This window comes from Lepidochelys kempii, chromosome 5 (assembly GCF_965140285.1).
Source record: "Lepidochelys kempii isolate rLepKem1 chromosome 5, rLepKem1.hap1, whole genome shotgun sequence".
In the NCBI taxonomy this organism is placed as follows: Eukaryota; Metazoa; Chordata; order Testudines; family Cheloniidae; genus Lepidochelys; species Lepidochelys kempii.
The window spans coordinates 100,380,212-100,401,739 of record NC_136384.1 but is presented as its reverse complement, the minus strand read 5'-3'; the positions used below and the strand labels follow the sequence as shown (position 1 = coordinate 100,401,739).

The 21,528-nt window shown below is 41.8% G+C and overlaps 1 protein-coding gene across 2 annotated transcripts; it reads left to right on the top strand.

Annotated features, from left to right (window-relative positions):
- The first annotated feature begins 279 nt into the window (after window positions 1-279).
- FXN (frataxin) lies at window positions 280-20,565 on the top strand. 2 transcript variants are annotated; one of them, XM_073345214.1, is made up of 5 exons: window positions 280-406; window positions 2,202-2,299; window positions 3,837-3,957; window positions 7,747-7,844; window positions 19,001-20,565. In XM_073345214.1, the coding sequence occupies exons 1-5, from the start codon at window positions 308-310 to the stop codon at window positions 19,152-19,154; spliced, it is 570 nt and encodes a 189-aa protein (XP_073201315.1). In that variant the 5' UTR covers window positions 280-307; the 3' UTR covers window positions 19,155-20,565. The 2 variants fall into 2 exon arrangements, with proteins under 2 accessions (XP_073201315.1, XP_073201316.1); XM_073345215.2 differs by lacking the exon at window positions 280-406 and adding an exon at window positions 538-840.
- The last annotated feature ends 963 nt before the right edge of the window (window positions 20,566-21,528 follow it).

Below are 21,528 nucleotides of genomic sequence, written 5' to 3'. Positions count from 1 at the left end.
GGCTGGGCGGGAAGTGATGACGGGCCGGAGAAGGGGTGAGGGGGACACAAGCAGCCCTAGCCGCGGTGCAGCCCCTGCTGGCCCATGGCATTGAGTGGGTGGCGCTCTGGGAATGGTTCCCGATGGCTCTGGCCGGTGGCCCTACCACAGTATACCGCACGTACGAAGAGCCTGAGGCGTCAGGGCGGCGGCGCGTAGCCCCCCGCGCCGCTGGGGGGCGGTAGTTGCGGCGCCGGCCCAGTCCCGCGGCTGCCGCGCGCAGAAGCGGCCGTTGGGGGCGGGGCGGGCCGACTCCTCCGGCGGCGGCATGTGGAGGCCGGCGCGCGCTGCAGCCCGGCGCCTGTGCGAGGCCGCGGGAGCCCGTGGGGCGCTCGTGGCGGGACCCGCCGCCTCCTGCCGCCCGCTCGTGAGTAGCGAGCCGCGCGGCGCCCGCGTGACGCGGCTGGGGCAGGCAGAGCGGTGCCCGGCCCCGGCGTGCGAGTTGCGGGAGCGGCTCCCTCCCCCCCCCCCCGAGGCTCGCCCTTGGCGCCGCTGAGGGATTTGCCGGGCGAGGCTCCATGAGCTGTTTCAACCCCCCTCGTTCCCACTGTCGCCGAGCCCGAGACGGCCAAGCCCCCGTCCTGCCAGCAGGGTTGCGATCATGTAGCAGCGCAGGACCGAGCTGGAGCTGTGGCGCTCCTAGCCCGCGTGAATGCAAAGCGCCGCATAGGGGACTGTTGCTCTTTTTTGGTAGTTGAGAGGTGGGGCGTGTCAGACTTTTTGGGCTTAAATGCTTTGTCATTGTCTTGAAACCCCCGGCTCTCTGTCTGCCGCATGAGTGAGCGGGAGTCAGCGTCGGAGGTAACAGCATGCAGACACAGCAGCCGAAAAAAGCGTTAGCGGGGGAGGTTGAGGAGATGTTGCTGAGGTTCCCTCCACCCCTGTCCCCCGCCTTTTGCATCGTTGGGAGGGAGGCTTTTACACTCCTTATCTTTGTCTTATTCCATGAGCTACTATAGTTGAGAGCGTTGTCATGTCCTCGTGTTGGTGTGAGACAAGAAACGATCAGCAGCACCCAGCAGTCCTCTGTACACAAATTATTCCTTCAGCGGCGCTCCGAAAACAGAGTCATTATAGTGCTCTGTGTGAGATGAATTTAGCGTTCAGGCAGTTTTCTAGTGGAGCGAAGAACACAGACATCACCTCCAAAACTGAATGCTTTGTCTATAGAGGGGACATTTCCCCAGCAATTCAAACCAATTTTCAAACTAATTAACAGCTTTCAGAGAGCTCCAGTTAACAGAACTATTCTAAGCCTTTAGAGCCTTGTCTGTGATGTGGGTCCAAAAGGTTTTAACTGGTTTGAATTTTTTGCTAAATTTCCCCAGCGTAGACAAGGCCTGATAAGCCAGTCTTCAGTAGAGACAACATGGGGTGGATGCTCAGTGTTCAGCATACTTGGTGGTGGTCTCAGCTTGTCTGGAGACAGGCGGCATGGTGACTGTAATCCCCAGCGTGAAACTGTGAAGATTAGTTTGGAGAATTAGAATATTTCTGTTAGTGTGCTGCCACTTCACGCAAGTTTCTAGCTTTCTTTTACATAGCTTATTTATAGGCTTTCTATTGTAGTATCTGAGTACTTTAGAAATAATTAATATGTACCGGCAATACCCCATTTTACAGATGTGGAATTGAAACTGTGATTAAGACCAACATTTTCAAAAGTGACAGCTAATTTTGGGTACTCACCTTGAGACGTTTAGGACTTAATTTTCAAGGGTGATGAACACCCATGGCTCTCATTGATTTCAGCTAGGGTTGTGGATGCTCAGCACTGGCCATAATCAGACTCCAGGTGCATGAACTCAGGTGCACCAAATTAGTGGACATTTTTGAAAGTGAGTTGTCCAAGGTTGCTTAGGAAGTCTGTGACAAACCAAGGAATAGAACTTGGATCTCCTGTTTTCTAGTCTAGTGCCTTAAACACAACACCATTTCCCCTCTTACTAAATCATAGTAAAAGGCCAGAGTGTCCTAAACGTGCATTTCTGCCTCAAGAATACTAATAGATAGTTTTTGCTGCTTTGTTGGTCCTGTAAGATAACAAATTAACTTTTAACTGTTGGGGGGGGAGTGACTTTGGGATTCTGTTTCTTAAATATGACAAAAATTGACATTTTGTACCATTACCTTTGTTAACACTTAATTTAACTTATTTTTAGGATTCGCATCTGCAACAATTAGACCATGTTCTAAAGGTTAAAAACAGAAGTGTTCAGTTTATTGATTTAAGAAATGCAGGAACTTTGAATAACAAAAGGTAAGTTTTATTCTGAATTATTTATATGAGAATTCTGACAGTTGCATACAGATTCCAGAGAAATCATCTGTAGATGTGACAGCCCTGAAAATTAATATAGTGTGGTTGTTGATATGAGCTAGGGCGGAAGGCTAGTCTTGTGGGTAAGGAAAGGACTTGGAATTATCACTTCTGAATTCTGTTTCTAGGTTTGCCACAGATTTCCTGTGTGAATTTGGGAAATCACTTAACCTCTCATGGGCCGTAGTTTTCCCATCTGTAAGGTAGAATAAATGATTCCCCACTGTACCTCAGATAAGTGGCATGAGACACTCTTGAATGAAAGATGCTATAGAAATTCAAAGTATTAAGTAACTTTGCAGTATTTTATGGTAACTGTAATTATTTTGTGTTTCCACATTTGTTTGCTACTGAAAACATTTCACTGAATTGCGTATTGTTATAAATATACATACACAATACCCAGATGCGCAAACTAGGTTAAAGCGCACCATGGAGATGGATTCAAAATTAATCTTTTTTCGTGGAGAGACCTAGGTTTCCAAGTCTGCATCTGCCTCCATTTTTCTGTTGGTAAAGTGGAGGTGTTGAGAGGTTTACCTAATATTTGTAACATGCTTTGAGATTCTTGGAAGAAAACTACAGTAGAAGTATATATTTATTATTTTATTGGAATGAATGGGGACTTCCAAAAGAGGGAAGTCCCTTACTGTATGTAGACCGGATGTGTCTGAACGTTGACATTTTTACATCTTTGTTTATGTATACAGTTGCTGTTTCCTGTATAATATATGTCTATAAACAACATACTGTATAAAGAAAAGGAGTACTTGTGGCACCTTAGAGACTAACCAATTTATTTGAGCATGAGCTTTCGTGAGCTACAGCTCACTTCATCAGATGTTTACCGTGGAAACTGCAGCAGACTTTATATACACACAGAAATCATGAAACAATACCTCCTCCCACCCCACTGTCCTGCTGGTAATAGCTTATCTAAAGTGATCAACAGGTGGGCCATTTCCAGCACAAATCCACAAAGCTCATGCTCAAATAAATTGGTTAGTCTCTAAGGTGCCACAAGTACTCCTTTTCTTTTTGCGAATACAGACTAACACGGCTGTTCCTCTGAAACATACTGTATGTTTATAAATATAAATTATTTAGATTTACCTTAAAGATTAAACAGTACTTGCATGGACAGAGTACTTCTGCAACAATGTTGTATTTTAAAATCTAGAGGTCTATCTTCAGTAACATTCTGGGCACAGAAGTAACTGGGGAAAGAAACATACTTAGTCCATTAGCTGTCTATAATCTCAGGTTTTAAAATTCCACCTCAATTTATAAGGTGCTTTGTGGCATACGGCAATTTGTGACAAATCACCTCCTCCAATCGCAAGTGATTATCTCGTATTATAACATGTTCCCAAGATGATGATGATCTTGTTTTGTGTTTAGCATGAAACTCTTTCCTACAACAAAGTAATACATATTTTCTCCTAGTAATCTTAGATTTGTTTACATGCCACTGCAGTTCTTTAGATGAGACTACTTATGAAAAACTTGCTGAAGAAACACTGGACTCATTAGCAGACTTCTTTGAGGATCTAGCAGACAAGCCTTTTACACCTGAAGATTATGATGTCTCCTTTGGGGTATATTTTACAGTTTTTGTTCTTGCTGTAATTATTGTAGGATTTTTCCTTGAGGGAAATATCTTCATTCAACTAGTCTTTAGTGCAAAAGTTTAAGAAGCATATTTCACTTATTTATTCAGTGTCAACTATTTGAAAATCAAGTTTTTAAATTTGATTTTACTCATTGAGGGAACGGCATCTTTTTTGATGGAAAAATATATAATACACTGTTTTAAGAGTTAAAGAATTGTAATAGTATTTAAACAATGAAGTTATTTTTATGAGAGTTAAACCATTATTACATGAGGCTGGAAATTGGTTTCCAGTCTCTTATACTGGTGTTACACATGTCACTTTTGAATTATCTTGGTGAAAGTGACAGCTGTAGCTAAAAATTTATTTTCAAATACCTATTAGTTTATTTACAGTTGGTGGAATCAATCAAATTGTATGCTGCTGTGCTCTGCTTGATTTGAGGAGAATAAAATCTAACCCAGACCACTGGCTGCAACATAGCATCTATACTACTCCAGTCTGTGGACTGGAATAATAGTTGCTTCCTGTTTATATGCCCATGTGGAGGTTCCCAACTAGTGGCTCCACCAGATCAGGATTTAAGTGCATATAAACGGGCAGCTGGAGCTTCTGCTGCTTGTGTTCTGTGTATAGAGGCCTTTAGTCTTCAGAGCTGTTCAACTGTCAGCTTTTCTGAGCACTACATTCACTCTTTATCTCACAGAAGTACATATACAATGGGAAAATAATACCTTAGCCTCTTTTTTGCATTTGGCAAAACTGATAAGTACTTGATCTGGTCAAATATTCAGTTAATATTTTACCTGTAACTTCTCCAATAACTAATAGCAATGTATTATTCACTGCTAGTGTTTTGAATAGATCTTGAAAGGCTGTGATTATTAGATAAAGAATATTTTGAAAACTAAATAGAAAAAATAGCACCAAAAAGTTTGGTTTTGTGTTTTTTCTTTAGATTAAATATTTTTTATATGCTTCCTGACTTGAGTTGCCTTTCTCTCCAGTAACTTTTCAATGTAGAGTTTTTGGCATGTACTTACTGAAAGGTTTGGAGGATTTTTATTGACGTCAATCTTAATATGTACATTATGACTGTTTGGATTCAAATTATGAAAATACTAGTAATATGACAAGCCACAGGGTGGCACACTTGGAAAAGAACTGGCAGAGTTGTAATATCTTTTGACCTTTTAAATTTCTCCATTCAGTTAATATGTGATGTGCTTGAAAAAGTCTCCCTGGAGAGTAATCTTGTTAGCAGAAATTATGAATGTCCATAACAGCATGCAATAGTTTCAGACTAGCTATGCACAAAAATGAAAAATTAATTCTTAAGTGTTGTTTCCATTAACTTTTAAAAAAGGTTTTAAAATGTATTTTCCAAAGTTTCATGAATAGTACAGAATGAATGTGTGAATGTTTTAATACCAGGGTTTGAAGATAATCTTGCCTTAATTTACAATGTGAAAACAAAGATCATCTCTCTTCTGTCTGACACATCATTGGGGCTTCTGATTTTAGCTTTTAACTTTTTAAAGTATCCTGATACAAAAAAAGGTGTTTATCCATTAAACACTGGAAAAACACCAGAAATTATTACTTGTATCTAAGAACTTGTCTACAGGGAGCAGTAATGCAGACTGCAGGAGTATGATTTCTAAAGCACACTAATGTGTTGTACATTAATTGATCCATGTAGACCCTGCTGGCACACACTGAAGGCTTCCTACTGCATTATAACATAGGGCTGTTTGCAACAGCACTACATTAAAGTGCACTAGGGACCATTACAAAGAGATTACTGATTACCATATATACTACTGAAATGAGTAACGGCATAGTATATGTTGTTTATTTACAGAATCTAGAAATAGAGCCTCCAAGGCCCCCAGTTTTTGGACATCTACATACAATTAATTTCATTTTTGGGGTTTTATTTTTTAACATTTTTTTAATAAACTGCGAAAAACAGAAGCCCCGTAATAATGTAAGTGTTGATGTAGTGTTCTTATTAGATCAGTTGAGCCCTATTTGGTATTAGTATATTTTAACATACAGCATGCATTATGGGATAATGCTGAACACTTGTGTATAGCTCTGAACATTAGCTAATGGAATATACTAACACATTTGTGCAAATATTTAATTGGAATAATTTATAGCATTCAAAGCTCTCCAAGGTACCCTTGTTTTACCTGTTTCATTTCATGCTGTTCTTAGAACACTGGGAAATAGTAAGGAGTGAGCTCACAATGAGACTGGGAATAGGTTAGTTTTAGTCCTCATGTCACATTAGGCTAAAGCATTACCTAGTTAAAATAAAATAACTGGCAGGGAAATCAGATGACTCAGTATTAATTAGCACCATCAGAGGCTTTTATTCATTTGTACTTCTTTTTCCCCTATACCATATAGAACAATCAAACAACCTTTGTTTCTTTACTGAACTCAGACAGTAGCGGGGCTGGGCTTTAGATTAACACATCACTTGTGAGATGTCAGTAATCAAAAGGGTTGGCTGATGTTGCAGAGGACTGCTGCTTTTGCTGTGAAATGATGTTGAACTTTCAGTAGCTACTCGGTCACAAGGTAAAATGCTGTTGAAATTTCAAAACGAATTGTTACCTACAAGAAAATTAAGAGATCTAGCAATTGTCTTCTGGATCAGAAAAAGGTAATGCAGGATCACGAAAGGTGCTGACACAGTGTGGGCTGCAGTGCATTTGGGGAGGCTGTAGGGAAAAAGAAATGTGCAGCTATCCTAATACCTGAACTAGCCCCACGGTACATAAGCTACAATACTGCTATTTTTTACCTAAGTTTAATTCAGGTCACTCTCAGGTTTACTCAGTCCAAGTGGTATCTGTCTTATACCCTTAAAATTAGGACTCTCTAAAAGAGTTATAGTTGCCCTTCAAAATTCCCTTATGAAAATGTCATGCCAATGTAAATCTTCATGGTGTAATTCAGAGATGGAAGGAAGGCAGTACAAAGGAAAGAAACACTCTCTTGGAAAATGTTCTATAATTGACATAAGTGAATCAAAACAAACCTCAGATAGTTAGAATTGGGACATTCCTGAGGTATAATGCAGGATCTGGGCACTTCATCACAAGTTATGTGGCAATGTACTTGTCCCACTCATTTGGAGACCATATATAGTTACAGAAAAAAAAAGTAAAGTAAACCTGGATAGCTCAGAGATTCAGTAATGGGACATGGAGCCTCTTGCCTCTGGCCGCCTGTTTTAATCGGTTTCAGATTGTTAGTGAACAAAAATACTTGCTTTCTGCTAGCTGTTGAATGTTCTCTGTGAAATGAATAGATGGTCTCAATCCAGTTGCTAGTGGACTGAATGCCCACTTCACAGTTGAGCAGTAATTAGTGCACAAGCTGGCAGTCTCAGAAGAGAGGTCAAAGCTCACTGGAGTATTATTTATTTGAGTCTTAACTTTGTGGATGGTGCTATACCAACACACAAGTCCAGATCAGGAGAGCTTAGAGTCTAGATCAGACACAAATGATCTATGTTTCACCATGGAGACTGACAAGTTTTCATATCTAATGGTGATCCCACTGGTCATCAGTGAGGCAGAATGGCATAGCAGATTGTGGAGGATTTGAATGTCCAGTGATGATGCTTTTGCAGATATCTCGCAAATTGCTGTTTTGATCTTTATATCTACAGTGCTTTATTATGGAAGAAAAATCATTATTCTTATTAAGTAATGGTGCATCGATACTCCTCCCTTCCCCCCCTTTATGCTTTAGAATGGAGTTTTAACAGCTAAACTAGGTGGAGACATGGGAACCTATGTAATCAACAGGCAGACACCGAACAAGCAGATTTGGCTGTCCTCTCCTACTAGGTAAGTAATTATCTGTATGCTAGGAACTGTCTGAAAATTCAGAGATGAATTAAAAACCTGCCTGCTAGCCCCATGGAGACTATTTAATGCCCTGATCACATATTTTATGCATTTTCTCGAAACATACACACAATAGGATTTTTGCTAGAGGTATGGTAACTAGTTGCTGTTTATACTTCAGGTGGTGACTGACAGAAACGGACAGGCTGACCCACAAACTAGTGCAGTAAAATGTATCATGTAATAAAATGTGTTCCATTTTTTTAAATTTCCAGTTTTCACAAGCACTATGAACATGACTGTAGCCTATACATAGAAGACTAAACAGCTGTGACAAAAGAACTGTCAGGAAGAGATATGAGATTGTTATGGTCTAACACTATTCTTTATGGATTCACCCTGTAAGCCTGTGTATGGGTTTCTTGTTTCGTTCGTGCACATGTTTTCTACAGCTTAACCGAGAGATGTTTTTATCAATCTTGGGCAGTTCTTAATGTGGAGGTCTTGATTGCTGTGTCCTCTGCCTTGTCTTCTATGCCAGTTTGATCCATTCCAGGTTTTGCAGTTGGTTCTGACTGGGAGTGAGATGTACAGAATGTGTTGAAAGAATGCCATGAGTGGCCTCACCAAAAGTTTACAGTGAAATCTGCTACTCTCCCAGGAGCAGACTGAGGTAGTCTTTCATCTCTCTGGCATTGTTGATGGATGGTCTAGCTAAAAAGGAAAGACAAAGCATAAAGATTCACTGTACATATGTAGGTAGATTTCTTAGAGGTCATTCAAATAGAACTAACTAACTATAAAATCAGGAATGGATCAAACTACTGTGCAGTAGGATTAACATCTTTAAAAGTGAAATTTTAGGAAATCCTCTTATTTTAAATAGTCTGCCTAAGTAATTAAAATACTCTTTAGTGATTTGCCTTCTAGCCTCCTGTAACTGTTTTTGGTGTACAGCAGTGACTCTCAACCTTTCCAGGCTTACTGTACCCCTTTTGGTAGTCGGATTTGCCTTATGTACCCCCAAGGTTCACCTCACTTAAAAACTACTTGCTTACAAAATCAGACGTAAAAATACAAAGGTGTCACAGCACACTATTACTGAAAAATTGCTTGCTTACTTATTTTTACCATATACATTATAAAATACATCAATTAAAACAGAAATATTGTACTTAAATTCAGTGTATAGTATGTAGAGCAGTATAAACAACTCATTGTATGAAATTTTAGTTAGTACTGACTTCACTAGTGCTTTTTATGTAGCTTATTGTAAAATTAGGCAAATATCTAGATGAATTGATGTACCCCCCAGGGGTACACGTACCCCGGTTGAGAACCACTGGTGTACATTATATTAGATAAGCCATTGTAGCGTATTGTTAATCCCTCTCTCTTCCCCGAATCTTGTTTGTTTAAATAAACAAGATATTGCTTTTCAAAGGTTTTTATCATGGAAAGGCAATAGGCAAGAAATCAAACAATCTTTTTTATTTATGTCTAGACACTTGCAAGACAGTGCCTCAGAATCTAAGTTACGCATTAGATTTTTTTTTTAAAACCTCAAGCATAAAACACAAGTTCAGGTTCTATTTACATCCGTATCTGGAGATTAAGAAGTCAGAGAGTTTATATTGTATTTGGATCTATTTAACTTTTATGAGCCAGTGCTAGCTGAGTGAAGAAATACGTGTTCCTGAGTAACAGATTTGTGGAAAATATAAGTAGTAGTTTTCATCTTCAATATGTTCAAGGGATCATAGAATCATAGAATATCAGGGTTGGAAGGGACCTCTGGAGGTCATCTAGTCCAACCCCGTGCTCAAAGCAGGACCAATCCCCAATTTTTGCCCCCTCAAGGATTGAACTCACAACCCTGGGTTTAGCAGGCCAATGCTCAAACCACTGAGCTATCCCTCCCCCCGAAAAAAAAATTAAAAGTCATTGCTGCATCATAGAATATCAGAGTTGGAAGGGACCTCAGGAGATCATCTAGTCCAACCCTCTGTTCAAAGCAGGGCCAATCCCCAATTTTTTTTGCCCCAGATCCCTAAATGGCCCCCTCAAGGATTGAACTCACAACCCTGGGTTTAGCAGGTCAATGCTCAAACCACTGAGCTATCCCTCCCCTATTGAAGAAAGGAACAGCCCCGCCCACCCAAAAAAAGTAGGGTCTGCTAAAAGCTTCTGACCCTGAGAGAATTTTTCATCTAAGAAATCTTTCCCTGGTAAAGGTTTGGCTTTATGCTTCATCTGTTTATGGCAGTATGGCAAATGTTTGTGTGTTTCCTGCAAGAAAACAGTACATGTTTACTTAGTTTTCCAATTCCTGCTAAGAGATTTTGTAACTTTTATATGCAGACATGTACTGTAACTAACGCTAATAACATCTATGTCCTGGATGTGATGCGCTATGGAGTGTGTCAGAAATATAAAGGGAAGGGTAACCACCTTTCTGTATACAGAACTATAAAATCCCTCCTGGCCAGAGGCAAAATCCTTTCACCTGTAAAGGGTTAAGAAGCTAGGATAACCTCGCTGGCACCTGACCAAAATGACCAATGAGGAGAAAAGTTATTTTCAAAGCTGGAGGGCGGGGGGGAACAAAGGGTCTGTCTGTGTGATGCTTTGCCAGGACCAGGTCAGGAACGCTCTTCAGAACTTCTGTTAAGTTAGTAAGTAATCTAGCTAGCAGTGCATTAGATTTCCTTTTGTTTAAATGGCTGGTAAATAAGCTGTGCTGAATGGAATGTATATTCCTGTTTTTGTGTCTTTTTGTAACTTAAGGTTTTGCCTAGAGGGATTCTCTAGGTTTTGAATTTGATTACCCTGTAAGGTATTTACCATCCTGATTTTACAGAGGTGATTCTTTTACTTTTTCTTTCATTAAAATTCTTTTTTAAGATCCTGATTGCTTTTTCATTGTTCTTAAGATCCAAGGGTTTGGGTCTGTGTTCACCTATGCAGATTGGTGAGGATTTTTATCAAGCCTTCCCCAGGATAGGGCTTGGGGGGATATTTTAGGGGGATGACATCTCCAAGTGGGCTCTTTCCCTGTTCTTTGTTCAACACGCTTGGTGGTGGCAGCATAGGGCTCAAGGACAAGGCAAAGTTTGCACCTTGAAGTTTTTAACCTAAGCTGGTAAGAATAACCTGGAGGTCCTGGTGATGTCAAGGAATTATGACGTGATTGGAATAACAGAGACTTGGTGGGATAACTCACATGACTGGAGTACTGTTATGGATGGTTATAAGCTGTTCAGGAAGGACAGGCAGGGCAGAAAAGGTGGGGGAGTAGCACTGTATGTAAGGGAGCAGTATGACTGCTCAGAGCTCCGGTACGAAACTGCAGAAAAACCTGAGTGTCTCTGGATTAAGTTTAGAAGTGTGAGCAACAAGAGTGATGTAGTGGTGGGAGTCTGCTATAGACCACCGGACCAGGGGGATGAGGTGGATGAGACTTTCTTCCGGCAACTCGCAGAAGCTACTAGGTCGCACGCCCTGGTTCTCATGGGTAACTTTAATTTTCCTGATATCTGCTGGGAGAGCAAAACAGCGGTGCATAGACAATCCAGGAAGTTTTTGGAAAGGGTAGGGGACAATTTCCTGGTGCAAGTGCTAGACGAGCCAACTCGGGGGGAGCTTTTCTTGACCTGCTGCTCACAAACAGGGAAGAATTAGTGGGGGAAGGAAAAGTGGACGGGAATCTGGGAGGCAGTGACCATGAGTTGGTTGAGTTCAGGATCCTGACACAGGGAAGAAAGGTAAGCAGCAGGGTACGGACCCTGGACTTCAGGAAAGCAGACTTCGACTCCCTCAGGGAACGGGTGGGTAGGATCCCCTGGGGGACTAACATGAAGGGGAAAGGAGTCCAGGAGAGCTGGCTGTATTTCAAGGAATCCCTGTTGAGGTTACAGGGACAAACCATCCTGATGAGTCGAAAGAATAGTAAATATGGCAGGCGACCAGCTTGGCTTAACGGTGAAATCCTAGCGGATCTTAAACATAAAAAAGAAGCTTACAAGAAGTGGAAGGTTGGACATATGACCAGGGAAGAATATAAAAATATTGCTCAGGCATGTAGGAATGAAATGAGGAGGGCCAAATCGCACCTGGAGCTGCAGCTAGCAAGAGATGTCAAGAGTAACAAGAAGGGTTTCTTCAGGTATGTTGGCAACAAGAGGAAAGCCAAGGAAAGTGTGGGCCCCTTACTGAATGAGGGAGGCAACCTAGTGACAGAGAATGTGGAAAAAGCTAATGTGCTCAATGCTTTTTTTGCCTCTGTCTTCACTAACAAGGACAGCTCCCAGACTGCTGTGCTGGGCATCACAACATGGGGAGTAGATGGCCAGCCCTCTATGGAGAAAGAGGTGGTTAGGGACTATTTAGAAAAGCTGGACGAGCCCAAGTCCATGGGGCCGGATGAGTTGCATCCGAGAGTGCTAAAGGAATTGGCGGCTGTGATTGCAGAGCCATTGGCCATTATCTTTGAAAACTCGTGGCGAACGGGGAAAGTCCCAGATGACTGGAAAAAGGCCAATCTTTAAAAAAGGGAAGGAGGAGGATCCTGGGAACTACAGGCCAGTCAGCCTCACCTCAGTCCCCGGAAAAATCATGGAGCAGGTCCTCAAGGAATCAATCCTGAAGCACTTACATGAGAGGAAAGTGATCAGGAACAGTCAGCATGGCTTCCCCAAGGGAAGGTCATGCCTGACTAATCTAATCGCCTTCTATGATGAGATTACTGGTTCTGTGGGTGAAGGGAAAGCAGTGGATGTATTGTTTCTTGACTTTAGCAAAGCTTTTGACACGGTCTCCCACAGTGTTCTTGTCAGCAAGTTAAAGTAGTATGGGCTGGATGAATGGACTATAAGGTGGGTAGAAAGTTGGCTAGATTGTCGGGCTCAACGGGTAGTGATCAATGGCTCCATGTCTAGTTGGCAGCCGGTGTCAAGTGGAGTGCCCCAGGGGTCAGTCCTGGGGCCGGTTTTGTTCAATATCTTCATAAATGATCTGGAGGATGGTGTGGATTGCACTCTCAGCAAATTTGCGGATGATACTAAACTGGGAGGAGTGGTAGATACACTGGAGGGCAGGGGTAGGATACAGAGGGACCTAGACAAATTGGAGGATTGGGCCAAAAGAAATCTGATGAAGTTCAATAAGGTAAGTGCAGGGTCCTGCACTTCGGATGGAAGAACCCAATGCACAGCTACAGACTAGGGACCAAATGGCTCGGCAGCAGTTCTGCGGAAAAGGACCTAGGGGTGACAGTGGACGAGAAGCTGGATATGAGTCAGCAGTGTGCCCTTGTTGCCAAGAAGGCCAATGGCATTTTGGGATGTATAAGTAGGGGCATAGCGAGCAGATGTAGGGACGTTATCGTTCCCCTCTATTCGACATTGGTGAGGCCTCATCTGGAGTACTGTGTCCAGTTTTGGGCCCCACACTACAAGAAGGATGTGGATCAATTGGAAAGAGTCCAGCGAAGGGCAACAAAAATGATTAGGGGTCTGGAACACATGACTTATGAGGGGAGGCTGAGGGAACTGGGATTGTTTAGTCTGCAGAAGAGAAGAATGAGGGGGGATTTGATAGCTGCTTTCAACTACCTGAAAGGGGGTTCCAGAGAGGATGGTTCTAGACTATTCTCAGTGGTAGAAGAGGACAGGACAAGGAGTAATGGTCTCAAGTTGCAGTGGGGGAGGATTAGGTTGGATATTAGGAAAAACTTTTTCACTAGGAGGATGGTGAAACACTGGAATGCGTTACCTAGGGAGGTGGTAGAATCTCCTTCCTTACAAGTTTTTAAGGTCAGGCTTGAGAAAGCCCTGGCTGGGATGATTTAATTGGGGATTGGTCCTGCTTTGAGCAGGGGGTTGGACTAGATGACCTCCTGAGGTCCCTTCCAACCCTGATATTCTATGATTCTAAGTTTAGGGGGTCTTTCATGCAGGTCCCCATATATGTACCCTAGAGTTCAGAATGGGGAAGGAACCTTGACAGAGTGGGAGAAGCAGAGACTTGGTGGGATAACTCACATGACTGGAGTACTGTCATGGATGGATATAAGCTGTTCAGGAAGGGCAGAAAAGGTGGGGGAGTTGCACTGTATGTAAGAGAGCAGTATGACTGCTCAGAGCTCCGATATGAAACTGCAGAAAAACCTGAGAGTCTCTGGATTAAGTTTAGAAGTGTGAGCAACAAGGGTGATGTCGTGGTGGGAGTCTACTATAGATCACCAGACCAGGGGGATGAGGTGGACGTGGCTTTCTTCCGGCAACTCACAGAAGTTACTAGATCGCAGGCCCTGTTTCTCCTGGGAGACTTCTAGCACCCGGATATCTGCTGGGAGAGCAATACAGCAGTGCACAGGCAATCCAGGAAGTTTTTGGAAAATGTAGGGGACAATTTCCTGGTGCAAGTGCTGGAGGAACCAACTAGGGGCAGAGCTCTTCTTGATCTGCTGCTCACAAACGGGGAAGAATTAGCAGGGGATGCAAAAGTGGATGGGAACCTGGGAGGCAGCGACCATGAAATGGTCAAGTTCAGGATCTAACACAAGGAAGAAAGGAGAGCAGCAGAATATGGACCCTAGACTTCAGAAAAGCAGACTGACTAGCTCAGGGAACTGATGGGCAGGATCCCCTGGGAGAATAATATGAAGGGGAAAGAAGTCCAGGAGAGCTGGCTGTATTTTAAAGAATCCTTATTGAGGTTACAGGGACAAACCATCCCGATGTGTAGAAAGAATAGTAAATACGGCAGACGACCAGCTTGGCTTAACAGTGACATCCTTGCTGCTCTTAAACACAAAAAAGAAGCTTACAAGAAGTGGAAGATTGGACAAATGACCAGGGATGAGTATAAAAATATTGCTCGGGCTTCCAGGAGTGAAATCAGGAAGGCCAAATCACACCTGGAGTTGCAGCTAGCAAGAGATATTAAGAGTAACAAGAAGGGTTTCTTCAGGTATGTTAGCAACAAGAAGAAAGTCAAGAAAAGTGTGGGCCCCTTACTGAACGAGGGAGGCAACCTAGTGACAGAGAATGTGGAAAAAGCTAATGTGCTCAATGCTTCTTTTTGCCTCTGTCTTCACGAACAAAGTCAGCTCCCAGACTACTGCACTGGGCAGCACAGCGTGGGGAGGAGGTGACCAGCCCTCTGTGGAGAAAGAAGTGGTTAGGGACTATTTAGAAAAGCTGGACAAGCACAAGTCCATGGGGCCGGATGTGTTGCATCCGAGAGTGCTAAAGAAGCTGGCGGATGTGATTGCAGAGCCATTGGCCATTATCTTTGAAAACTCATGGCGATCGGGGGAGGTCCCAGATGACTGGAAAAAGGCTAATGTAGTGTCCATCTTTAAAAAAGGGAAGGAGGAGGATCCTGGGAACTACAGGCCAGTCAGCCTCACCTCAGTCCCTGGAAAAATCATGGAGCAGGTCCTCAAGGAATCAATTCTGAAGCTCTTAGAGGAGAGGAAAGTGATCAGGAACAGTCAGCATGGCTTCCCCAAGGGAAGGTCATGCCTGACTAATCTAATCGCCTTCTATGATGAGATTACTGGTTCTGTGGGTGAAGGGAAAGCAGTGGATGTATTGTTTCTTGACTGTAGCAAAGCTTTTGACATGGTCTCCCACAGTATTCTTGCCACCAAGTTAAAGTAGTATGGGCTGGATGAATGGACTATAAGTTGGATAGAAAGCTGGCTAGATTGTCAGGCTTAACGGGTAGTGATCAATGGCTCCACGTCTAGTTGGCAGCCGGTGTCAAGTGGAGTGCCCCAGGGGTCGGTCCTGGGGCCGGTTTTGTTCAATATCTTCATAAATGATCTGGAGGATGGTGTGGATTGCACCCTCAGCAAGTTTGCAGATGACACTAAACTGGGAGGAGTGGTAGATACGCTGGAGGGTAGGGATAGGATACAGAGGGACCTAGACAAATTGGAGGATTGGGCCAAAAGAAATCTGATGAGGTTCAACAAGGACAAGTGCAGAGTCCTGCACTTAGGATGGAAGAATCCAATGCTCTACTACAGACTAGGGACCGAATGGCTCAGCAGCAGTTCTGCAGAAAAGGACCTAGGGGTTACAGTGGACGAGAAGTTGGATATGAGTCAACAGTGGGCCCTTGTTACCAAGAAGGCCAATGGCATTTTGGGCTGTATAAGTAGGGGCATTGCCAGCAGGTCGAGGGACGTGATCTTTCCCCTCTGTTCGACATTGTTGAGGCCTCATCTCATAGAATCATAGAATATCAGGGTTGGAAGGGACCTCAGGAGGTCATCTAGTCCAACCCCCTGCTCAAAGCAGGACCAATCCCCAATTAAATCATCCCAGCCAGGGCTTTGTCAAGCTTGACCTTAAAAACTTGTAAGGAAGGAGATTCTACCACCTCCCTAGGTAACGCATTCCAATGTTTCACCATCCTCCTAGTGAAAAAGTTTTTCCTAATATCCAACCTAAACCTCCCCCACTGCAACTTGAGACCATTACTCCTTGTCCTGTCCTCTTCTACCACTGAGAATAGTCTAGAACCATCCTCTCTAGAACCACCTCTCAGGTAGTTGAAAGCAGCTATCAAATCCCCCCTCATTCTTCTCTTCTGCAGGCTAAAATCTGGAGTACTGTGTCCAGTTTTGGGCCCCACACTACAAGAAGGATGTGGAAAAATTGGAAAGAGTCCAGCGGAGGGCAACAAAAATGATTAGGGGACTGGAACACATGATTTATGAGGAGAGGCTGAGGGAACTGGGGATGTGTAGTCTTCAGAAGAGAAGAATGAGGGGGGATTTGATAGCTCCTTTCAACTACCTGAAAGGGGGTTCTAAAGAGGATGGCTCTAGACTGTTCTCAGTGGTAGCAGATGACAGAACAAGGAGTAATGGTCTCAAGTTGCAGTGGGGGACATTTAGGTTGGATATTAGGAAAAACCTTTTTCACTATGAAGGTGGTGAAACACTGGAATGCGTTACCTAGGGAGGTGGTGGAATCTCCTTCCCTAGAAGTTTTTAAGGTCAGGCTTGACAAAGCCCTGGCTGGGATGATTTAGTCGGGGATCGGTCCTGCTTTGAGCAGGGGGTTGGACTAGATGATCTCCTGAGGTCCCTTCCAACCCTAATATTCTATGATTCTAAGCAAGCAATGCTGCTAATGATAAACAGCATTTGAATATTGTGGTGGTTGCTATCTCAGCACAATAAATGTAAAATCATTGAGGGTTAATGACCACTTTGGCAACAACACTGTGTGAGAGAGAGAGAGAGAGAGAAAGAGCTTAAGAGACAAGAAAAGGAAACTACTATTGAATTTCTCTAGGTCCAGGCTGCTGTGCTTTGTTACATACATGCAGGTGAACTAAGGCTGTATTTATATGACAATATACAATTGGCACATTCAAAGAAGGTGTGCCACCTGCACATAGTTTCTCTCTTGTGCAGCTCCATTAATTAAAGCTTTTAAACATTGCAAAATGTCTTCAACAAATGAGGCCTAATTATTTTCGTTGTCATGATCTTTTACTGCTTTGTAAAAAGGTATTCATAGTCTTGTGTGAGAAACGCACTTACTATATAGACGCTTGGCATGTTGTTAGAATTCAAAAGATCCTTATAATTAAAAGGTAGTAAATGTTTGTACAGCATTTTGAAAGTGTAAAGCACTATACATGTTTATTTTTTATTTGTTAAATAATAGCACAATGATTTGATATTGATTAGGTAAAATTTCAAAACAGTTCACATAATTCATCAAAATATTTTGTTTTAGTCGAGTTGCCCTAAACCATATCCCATTCTAACTTTTTGTAGGCTGTTTCCACTTCCAGAATTGCACATGTAATTGTACAGTAAAAAGTTACTACTTTTTGCAAAGGCCACACCAGTGAGAAACAACATAATAAAATAACTGGAGCACTCAAAACAACCATCAGCTCACGTGCAGCCGAAGAGATGTCCCTATAAAATCCTAGTCATTTTGACTTACCTTTATGTGTGTCCTTAATATTTTTAGTTCGCGCCCTGAAGGTTATTCATTGCGATACTGTGAATAATTTAAATATTAAGGTGTCAGATTTGTTTTTTGTTAGTTTTTAGACACTGCAGCCTGGCATAGGTGTACAAGACAGCCTGTCTTCTAGCAGAGTTTGTACTGGAATCACCTCTAATCCCAAGGCAATTTGACCTAGAAATACGAGTTCAGAGATAAGAGGTTTCAAGACTTCCTTGTATTTCATTCTCTGCAGACATTTTTATTCTTTTGTCTCCTTCCCTTCTTACTACTTCACCAAATGTCAACACAGAAATCTGTCTTCCATGGAGGGCAAGTCAAAACTGCCTTCATTAAAAATAAATACTTTTTAAAGAGCCTTGTAATCATTCTTCTCATTTTCCAGGTGCGTAACTGAGGCAAAGACAAATGAGCCTGCCTAAACTTGGTGGCTGAGTGTGGAAGATAGAATCCAGTTCTCCTTACTCTCCCCTTACTGTATTTGTTGCGGGAGTGAAGCATCTCATGACACCAGGAGCTTCAAATTGCTTTCGGATATAGATCTACATGGCAGATTATTTTTTATTTAGTAATTTAATCCTGTTGTGTTTAACTTGAGAGAGAAAATATTCTTTACTCTGTGCAGTGAATCATTTTGGACATTTGCACATTATATCATTGTGTTGGAATTAATACTTTATATTAATACAGCAGTTTACAAACAACTCTTATAACACCCTTAAGAGTTAGGTATTACCACTGTTACAGATTGTGGAGAAAATAAATCAAGTGAAGGAGAGAAGGACCTTAATGGCCTAGATTCAGTGAAGTGTATAAGCAAAAGTACTCCCCACTGAAGTCCATAGCACCATTCGCATGCCTGTAAATTAAAACATGCTTAAGTGCTTTGCTGGATTTAGGCCTTAATGATTGCTTCAAGGCCACATGTTGGAACCAGTTTGAGAGCTGGAATTAGAATTTGGTGGTGATTGGCTTCTAGTCCATGCTGAGACCATGAGCCACACACCTCTTCCTTGCTAAATATTGTTTTACTGCTGGCTGCTTTCTTTAACTTAGTCATTCAAATCCTCCTGGTGTTTGTTTGGGGATGGCTGAAATTTCAGAAATGTTTGACCTATGCTTATACAGTATACATGTTCTGTTTTCTAGTGGGCCCAAACGTTACGACTGGACTGGAAGAAACTGGGTGTATTCTCATGATGGAGTATCTCTTCATGAACTACTAGCAGTGGAACTCTCAGCAGCATTAAAAACTAAAATAGACTTATCTCCTTTAGTATACTCTGGAAAAGGTGATACTTGATCATTGTCTGCCTCAAAGAAATCAAAAGACTTTGGCCTGTTGCCCCTCTTTGGTGTATAGTTCCTAAGGTTAACACCTTGTTCTACTTTTGTCTTCCTATTTTTGTTTCAACTTCACTATGTTGTGTAACAATAATGTGAACATAATATATTTTTCTTAGCTCTGCATGTTTGGGTTTATGTGTTAGTGTATGGGTTTGTGTTTGTTATATGGATTTGTGTGTGTGTCTGCAGCCAAAATTCATAGCTAAGAGTATGGTATTAGACACTGGTTGTCCCAGCCCACATTCCTACTGGTTGGTTGGTAATTCATCAGTAGTGCACAGATGGCATCTCATGACTAAAGAAAACTGTGCTACTCACCTTGGGCCATACTGAGGAACCCTTACCCAGGTTCCATTGAAATCAATTAGATGAACTGGGGGGAGTAAGGTAATATTCTATGTAAGAGCCTATTGTGTTTAAAAGAAAATAAGGTAAGGGAAAATGTTTTTCTTTTCTATAACTGGTGTAATAGGGATTTTCTTCTTAAAATATCACAGGATTTAATCTGAAATTCACATTTCTGTCTTTGCTCCTTCAGACTTATCCTTTTAAGCTTAAGCTTCCAGCTACCAGTTCTGCTATCGGCAAGGGTACAAATGGTATGTGGAGCTGAAAAAAGTGTTTGATTTAGTTTAAATGTCTAATGATACATTCAAAGTTGTAGAGAAAGGAATTTATAACCTTTTCTCTATTCTGTTTGCTATGAGTGTCTTCACAGAGTAAGCATACATTGCATAAATATATAACTCTTTAATATTATTATTTATTATTAAGCAAAGCAAGGATTTTCTGTTCCAATAGCAATAAACCATGCCAAGTTTTGCATTGGCATAACTCATGCTGCACTTCTCATGTAGTTGAAGTGAGGCACAAGACCAAAAGCAAAGTGACAACGCAAGGCTCACACTGATGCGAACCCTGTTGTATTATTGCCACATTCTTAAGGCTGAGAAGCTGGAGTCTTCTGACTAGCTGAGAAATAAAAAGAAATGAGGGCAAAAATAGGTGATTCACTCTAGGTATTACACCAAATAACTTGTAAAAAAACATAATTTAATAAGTGACATGCAAACGTGACACTATAAAATTTGCCTTACTGTAACATTACCATTATTGCTTTTCAAAAATTGTATATAAAAAGGGAGCCCAATTTGCTGTCACGTTTGAAAGACTGAGCCACGTTTATGTAAGCTTTTAGCATTACATTAAAAGAGGCCTGGTACTGATTTTGAAATACAACATTTTCTTGGTTTCTGAGTTTCCCCAGACAACTTTCTTGTGTTTAGAATGATATGACTGCTTGGTTGGCTAATACTGTTACTGATGTGATGTGTCATTGAAAGATATCTAATAAATATACAGTATTCTTTGGTGGTATTGTCCATTATTTAGGATTAAAATGCAATTCTTGATACCAACTCTTGCCCGCTATTAATTAAAATATGAAATAATATCTCATTGGAGCCAGTTCTGGATTAGATTATCTGTGCTGTGTATGTGTATCTTTCAGCCAGAGGAAAAAGGGAGTCAGTCATTTGAAACCTTAACTGCTAAATTACTTCTGAAATCAAGGAAATACAATGAGTGCTACCAGTATGAGTCGGTGAGACCAAAACACACCACTACGCAAAGCAGAGATAAAACTAGAACAGTTAAAACTGATTGGGGGTTGAGGGTGACACCTCATTTACAGCAAATGGAAATTTGAGATGTAGCTGTTTAAATTTCACCCCTCAACAACTCACAAAGCTAGAGTTAGACAGACGTGTGTTGACATTAGTGGTATGTTCACACAGCATTTTGGAGGCCACAGGAGCAAGCCTTTGAGGCTGGGTGACCGACTTGAGCGAGTTGGGCCTATGCTGGCACACTAAAAATAGCTGTATAGGCAGTATTTTGAAGCTGCAGCGCAGGCTGGAGCTCAGGCTCTGAAGTTTAGGTTGGGCATACAGCTATGCTTTACATGGATGCTACAAGTACACCGGTCCAGTGCAAGACCACAGTTGTAGAAAATCTTATGGATGTTAGAGTATGACCAACTGTGCAAGTGCTAATCTAAGAGCTGGCTCCACTAATGGCCACTTCCCAGGCCCAACTGGAGAAGAAGTAGTAGAAGGAATAAAACAAAATAACCCAAACGTGCTAAAGGGAAAACTGTCTAAGACAATTGCCATTTTAGGCACACTTGGTACTGTCTCTAATTATTGAATAGTGTTTAGATAACATAGTGGCACTAATAGATCATTGATATAAGCTGTGCAGCTGCCTTTAAAAATGGCTCACCTCCTCATTAAATGGATTAGGGGCTTTCAGAGCTGTTGATGAATGGA